At 32.8% G+C, this 7,558-nt stretch overlaps 1 protein-coding gene across 8 annotated transcripts in view; it reads right to left on the bottom strand.

Moving 5' to 3' along the window:
• LOC106692872 (Peptidoglycan recognition protein LF) overlaps window positions 1-7,558 on the bottom strand; it is a 153,323-nt gene that overhangs the window by 14,719 nt on the left and 131,046 nt on the right. For all 8 annotated transcript variants that reach the window (XR_010844156.1, XM_067050185.1, XM_067050184.1 and 5 more), the window contains exon 2: window positions 4,715-4,855. Coding sequence is in view for 7 of the 8 variants with exons in the window: in XM_067050185.1 (XP_066906286.1) it covers window positions 4,715-4,855 (141 nt within the window). In the remaining variant the exon portion in view is untranslated. The remainder of the gene's footprint in view (window positions 1-4,714; window positions 4,856-7,558) is intronic.

Below are 7,558 nucleotides of genomic sequence, written 5' to 3'. Positions count from 1 at the left end.
GAGCATTACCAGACCCTGTCTGCGTAGTAGTCTTGTGGTTTAAATATATTTTGATTACTAATTTTGATCATTACAACAACCAGACCTTGCCTGCCCTCACTAAGTAACAGTGTAACCATTTTGGTTTGTTCATCTGGACTGTTGATTGTGATAAAATATATAATACAGTCTGCTACGTTTATGAATACAATTGTAGTAATTAATTTAATTACTGAATGCATTAAAAATCTAGTACAGACGTGGGCCTTCCAACTTGTGACCAGTTTGAGAGTTACAGCAGTGTTTACAACTACGAAGGGGTGATCTTTACAGCAAAATATATTCCTCTAACTTTTTGGAGTTGATCATCTTTTGTTCTAAATCATCATCCAGTATTTTATTTTATATATATTGATTTTGTAAATTTGTTTTCTCTCTTTTCATATTTCGTTTTACTTAATTTATTTTTGTCTAAAAGGACTTTTATTTTTACTTATATTCATTGTTTTATTTTAACTCTTTTGTTTTATGTTCTATTGTTGGCCTAACCAAATAAATGTTTATATATTCTTTAAAGGTTTCCTACAAAAATACTACATCGATTTTAGGTGGCTTTGGCAGTAGTAGTCGCTACGTTTTTATTGGGTTTCTCCATGTCTCTTTCTGAAGTTTCAAGAGTTGACGTTCCACGCTAATAGTACAAGAGCCCAAGAGGAGAAAAAAGTCAGTTATCTCACCCCAATTTTTGATTACTATGATGAAAACTATGTATAATCACTAGTCAAAACTGAGTTTGCCAAGTATAGGTAGGGGAAATAGGGGAAACCAACAATGGCGGCTGTTTCAAAGCGATAAAAAAAATAATTTTTTCATTCCGAGCTCTAACTAAAAAGTAGGAACAACACAAGAAAACCTAAAAGAACATCATTTAAAGAAGAGTAAATTTGCTAAAATATTAGGCCTAATAGAGTTATTTACGTTAAATAGTTTTCGAGATATAGCTTTTTAAAAAGCAACATTTCATAAAATTGTTGAATGGGACGTACTAAGAGATCAGTAGTTAGTGAATTTATTTAAACAAATCTATATCTCAAAAACCATTTGACGTACAGATGTCTATTAGCACTCAAATTAAAGCTAGTTTAATGAGCTATAAAGTAGTTCATGATGTTTATCTTCGCAGGAGTAATAGTTTACATGAAATTTGCTAAAATAAATTGATTAATTATGTTCATATGTGAATATCATAAAAACTACTACTCCTACGAAGATAAGAGTCATAATTACTTTATAGTAAGTTAAATTTCCTTTATTTTGAGTGTTGGCAGACATATGTGCGTCTAATGGATCTAGAGATATATTTTTTCAAAAATCCAATATTTTATACGAACAACTAGAAATTAAGATTTGTGAATTTATTTTGTCAAATATCATAAAAACCACTACTCCTACAAAGATTAACATAATAAACTAGTGTTGTAATAAATTTGACTAGCTTTAATTTGAGCGCTAGCGGACATTAGTACGTCCAATGGTTTTTGAAATTGTTTTTCATAAATCCAATTTATTGTCCGAACAACTATAAATCAATTTATTTTAGTAAATATCATGAAAACTACTATTCCTACGAAGATAAAGGTCATAAACTTCATTATAGTTCATTAAACTAGCTTTGATTTGAGTGCTAAAAGACATCAGTACGGCACATAGTTCCTGAGATATAGATTTCTCAAAATAAATTAACTTAACTTATAATCTTTCAGTAGATTTTTACGAAATTTTGCTTTTTAAAATGCTATATTTCTTGAACTATTGGACGTAAATAGCTCTTTTAGTGCTACTATTTCAGAAAATTTACTCTTCTTTAAATAATGTTCTCTTAGGCTTTCTAGTGTTGTTGGTAGTTTTTAAGATATAGAGCTCCGAATGAAAAATCAATGTTTTGAAACAGCCGCCATTTTTTAATCCCCCTACCTATACTTGCCAGACTTATCAATTTTGACTATTAATTATACATAGTTTTCATTAAAGTAATCAAAAATTGGGGTGAAATAACTGCCTTTTTTTCTTCCCGGCTCTTGTACTATAAGGTGTGGTTGGAATTCTACTGCATATAGTGGTTAACTGATTCTCTCTTGCAAAATTTAAGAATAATTTTCTCGAAGGCTTTTGCGAAGTGTGATAGCAGGGCCTATATTGTCCCTCTATATTTCCTGCCTTGGCTGGTTTTAGCACCACGTAGGGCCTAGCATAGGGCTTGGAATTCTAATATATTTTAACTTATAGATTTTGAAATGACCAAAAAGGTTCCAAAAATCCTCTATGAAATATCGAAGGAATCTTAAAATAAAATTTTTAATTTATGATCTTAATGGTAAACCTACTCTAGCTGCTTGTCTTCTGTATTTCCTAGAAACATCTTTAGTTCGAAAGGCTCCAATATTGTAAACACTCATGGCCCTCAATCTTCTTGATCCTGAATCTGAATACTCTACCATTCATGTGGATCTTGTTACCGTGGTCCCATATTAATACAGCAAGTACAGAAGTAGGGCGTAAATTAAATTATTCTAATACAACTAATTATGAAGTAGTGTAGTTAAAAAATATGGGCCACTCCTCGAGCCTTCAGCGTCCGTCGAACAATCGATCTAGCCAGACCGCATCTGTCAACTAAGAACAAAGAATTTCGAACCCCGTCTTTGTGGGAATTAAATCAGAAAAGCCTGTCTCCTTTAGTATCCGTTCACCTATTACACAAATTACGCCATATACGTAAATCCCTAATAATGGATGCAATCTATCAAAAAGAAGCACTCCATTGGACACTTTATTTTTTTTTTTTTCCTACGCTAAAGGAGGCATTTTTTTCATTATTTTTTGTACAGCCCAGTATACTTTAGCTTTGTTTACGTCATTCCTGTCTGAAATTAAGTTGCCGTTGCCGTACTTGTAAATATGTGATCGGCGGTCATCTCACCATCTCCACACAGGACGTAGTCTGAAGACTCAGCCACTCCTATCCTCTTCAGATGGTGCCGTAGTCATGTCCAGTGGCCTACCTGAAGCATGCCATTGCCACCGCTCTTGGTAAAGTCAATAGAGGACGCCTCTTAGGATCTAGCAATGCCGCCCAGTTTTTGCCCCCACATTCTCCTCAACACCTTTCCTCTGATCTTTCAGCGATTGCGCTTCGGACCATTTCATTCACCATGTCCATGGAAATAGGAAGAAGTGGATGTGTTTGGCTACCCCCTAACCGTGAAATTCTATCCACCTTCTTATTTCCATGTGTACCGCAATGGGCTGGAATCCATTGCATCACCAATACTTTGAGTATTTCTCTTTTACTTTCTATAGTTTTCCGGCATACGAGAATTTCAGCATTCAATGGATGTCCAGATGCTATTGCCAGCAGTGCTGCCCTCGAATCCGACAGCAAAACTATCTTCTTTTCACTAGCTTTTCTAAAGCCGAAGTAATAGCAGCTCCCTCTCCATCAAAATTGGTAGCGTTTGCTCCAGCAGGCGCTGACAGTTGGAACAGGCGTCTGTAGACACCTGCACCCGCATTTTTATTTGCCTCTGTAGCTGACCCGTTGGTGTATATATGGATCCATTCTGGCTCAGGATAGCGCTCGGCTATAGTGGCCAATCCCATAGTCCAAGTTAGGCAGAGGCTCTCTTATTTCAAAGTTCAGGCCTAGGCTTGTGATAATGAATTTCGTTGTCTCAATAAATGTTAGCTGCGTTTTATTTTAGTATTACCAAGAGTGCTGCCCCAGTAATCACTGCCATTCCTAAGCACGCGGTCGTAAAGGATGACGGCATTCTTTTTTCGCCTGTCTTTAAGGACTCGATTTCTGGTTGCAGTTGCATGGCTAGAATCGTTGTTGATTTAGCCACACCAAGAATTTAAAAAATAAATAAAAGTGATTTAATTGGTATTACTTTTTATTAAACAATTTATTTTTTTTTTTAATTTCATATTTTAAATAATCCAAAAGTAATCTCAAAACCGATACTTTGAAAGAGCCTAGGGATTGTAGTCGCACTTATACCCCATAAACAAGGTAAAGCTAAGCATAGTTTAAATTAATTGCTTGGCAATAACTGAAAGATTACACAGACAAAGCCTTTATTCTCTTAAATAACAGTCAATAACTAACCAGTTAAAGTTTCATTAATTCAGGCTTCATCAATACAAAAAAGACAAGATCAAATAAAAGCAGACAACAGAAAAAGAACACGTACAGTTTTCTTAAATTCAAAACATTTTTGAATTAATTCATTTTACACTCATATTTTTTCAACTAATATTTAATTGCTTGAGCTAATAATACATATATGACAATCTTTATACCTGAGAAATGAATTTGTACAATATAACAATCAAAGAAAGATTTTGTTAGAAAATTATTTTTGTTATTTTAGCTTAAAATAATAATAAATAAACATTATTTAGCTTTTGAATGAATTTTGAAATTTTTCTTGATTCCAATTGGCAACTCTGTCAATCATTCCTTGTCTTTTTAAAGTATTTTTGCTTATTTCCAAAATTTGTATTGTTCTTATATCATGTATATATTTTTTTATTTAGAACTCAAAAACAAGGCAAATAATTTTAATTACATAATGAAATGTTAGAAGTTTTTCTTATTAAAACATAAGCTAATTTATTCACAATTTATTTTCTAAGATTAATTAGTTTATTTGTATAATAATATTGTTTTTACCTTCACTATTATTCTTAGCATGGCTTTGTGGAATCAACATGATGCACAGAACTGTTGTGACAACCACAGCTAAAATCAATGAAAGCCAAACATACTTATACTTCAATAATTTTTGGGTCCAATCTTCTAAGACAACAGAATCTGAAAAAAAAAATAAAAATAAAATAAGCTTTTAAAAAATACTTATTTCAAAACGGTCTTTTCCTAGCTGGTTAATATAAAAATCAAAATAGCAAGCAAAGATTAAAATAAATTATATTTAAAACAAAAATGCTAAAGCCAATTTGACTCTTATAAAATACTTATGACTTAAATTTCCATTATTAAGTAAGTAATTGGTGCACTTTATACACATACTTCTTAACTACAATAATTATTCCATTTATACACATCGCTGCTTTGCTTTCTCAACTGAGATCCTTTTACAGACTGTCCCTAAGCTAATAGGGTCGTTAGAAAGTAACCTCAATCTAACATAATACCTATAGAATACGTCCTATATAAAATGACAATGCACCTTTGTTCAATGCTTAATTGTTATAGAATCAATATTGAATATACTAAGAATGTTTTTATTAAGTTATGTATATAAAAGGCTCATATATAGGTTTAGTGAAACTAAAAGTAATTTATTTAATAACTATGGCGACAAGAAAACGATATCACGCTGGTGGAAAGGAAAAACCCCTTGCACAATCGCCCACCAATTCAAAAAGACCTAATATTTATGTGGTTCTCGTTTTTCTCCTTTACAGTCTATTAGTGCTTTTGTTAAATATCATTTTTTCTAAAATCTTCGCCTTTCCGTCGGTATATGATACGTCTATATCTCTAGAAATGTGTTTTCAACCTGGAAAGAACATTTTTGTCGCTTATCTCCTTAACTTACCCATCAAATCCTGTCATAGTTCATAATTATCCATTTTTAATTACTAGTAAGAATGTGAAGTGGATAACTAAAAAGGAACTTTAGAGGAAGAATTCTTTATAAATCCGCTTTAGAGCCCTGTCAAACGATTTCAATGAAGCTAAAACCTATCTGAAGTTAAAAACTACCTAATTTTACATTGATATACCGAGTTAATTCAAAATTCTTTTTTTCTATCGTTTTTGTGAAAATCGAAAAAACATTCTAAAATCGATTCTATAAAGTAGTACATCCTGTAAGTCGATTTTAACAAACATGTTGCTGCAACTTCCAAGACATAAATCTGTACTAAATATGTAATTTCGGTTCGTACGACCTTAAGGCTTTGAGTTGGGCTGATGGCAAAGATAATTTTGTGAGATTGGGTTATTTGGACCCAGAGGACATCAAAACGTGTATTTCCATCCAAAACTGGAATTCAATTTTTTTTAAGAGAAAGTAAAAAAAGAAGTTTTATTTTGTTTTTTGTTAGCTTTAATATGAAATGCGAGAAACGACTCAAATAAATACATAAATAAACAAAATACTACCAAATTCTCCCCTTTCTATATGTTTTTGGGATTTTTAAGGTTAGTGTTTAGTTTGAATATGAATATTTTAATTCGTGAATGTTTTTTTTTACACAAATGAATAGCAAATATATAACTCTAAAAACTTGAAAAATTAAAACAAAAAATTGATTTTTCTAAAAAAAAATTATTTTTTTTTTTACAAAAAGGCCTAGAAGACCATGCGCATACCGTAACTCTGATGCTTCTCTTTGATCTGCTTCCTCTTCTCCCATATGTCCCTCATGAGCTCAACGTGTCTACATTTTCTCTCCTCAGACCACGCAAAATTCCTTTCTGAAGCGCTTATTTTCCACTTATTTAAACAATCCCGGTCCCTCAGGACCACTTAATTGTTCAATATCATCCCTAACTTGCTTGAAATATTCTGTTGAATTTTTGTGACAGTGGATTTCTTAAAAATTCTATGGTTTCATCCTCATCATATGTACATAGAAAAAATTATTGATTATTTGAATATATATATATATATGTACATACGAAGGGCGGGTGAGGCAGGTTTCATGCTGTTTCCCAATTTCAGACGCTTTTTAAATATCGTTCGATTTAGCTATCTTAAGTCTCTTCTTCCCGCCTTAAGCAAATATTTCAAAAGTTATTATAGGACCGTCGCTCCCTGGTGGTTTTAGTCTTCCCTATTACCAGTGAGCTTCAGGCAAACACATACCATCACATCGCCTTCAGCGGACTCGGCAACCTATCTTACAATGCCATACTGGAAAAACAAGATGCTACAATAGCCGGCATGTGTACATATATTTTCTCTTTGTATATATTGTAATTTGTTTGTTTATATTTGTTTAGGAGGTAAGAAAAAAAAAAAGGTGAGGCTAAGGAGAAGTGAAGATGCACAAATAAGTTATAGTAGAAAAGAGAGAACAGTGTAAAGTGTGACATGATTTCCTATATAAAATTATGAGGTTTAAAATACATTAATATGCGACAGTGGTCCCGAAACGTTGTACCATGTTATGATAATTTAATACAAATTTCATTCAACTGGAAGTTATTAACCTCAAAAAATTTTGTATGAATTGACTCACCAGACTTCCTATAGAGAAAATCCAGAAAAAAAAATTTTTTATGAAAAAAGGTGGTTTTAGTGACCCAGTGGAGTGGCCCTCCCCGTTATTTGTAATCCTTCCCCGGCCCTGGGTCTCTGGCCCCTGGGCCAATATTGTAATCCCTACCTTCAGCGGACCCAGCCCAACCCCTTATAATGCCATGTGGCAAGGGAAGGGCACTAAATACATATGTATATATTTAGATATATGAGGAGAAGGTGGTTGGGGTGCGGTCAATGAAACACAAATAAGTATGATTAACTTATTTTAATGTGCCGACGTT

This window comes from Halyomorpha halys, unplaced genomic scaffold, assembly GCF_000696795.3.
Source record: "Halyomorpha halys isolate HHAL.00 unplaced genomic scaffold, Hhal_1.1 Scaffold75.1, whole genome shotgun sequence".
Classification (NCBI taxonomy): Eukaryota; Metazoa; Arthropoda; class Insecta; order Hemiptera; family Pentatomidae; genus Halyomorpha; species Halyomorpha halys.
This window is presented reverse-complemented; position numbering and strand designations above follow the sequence as displayed.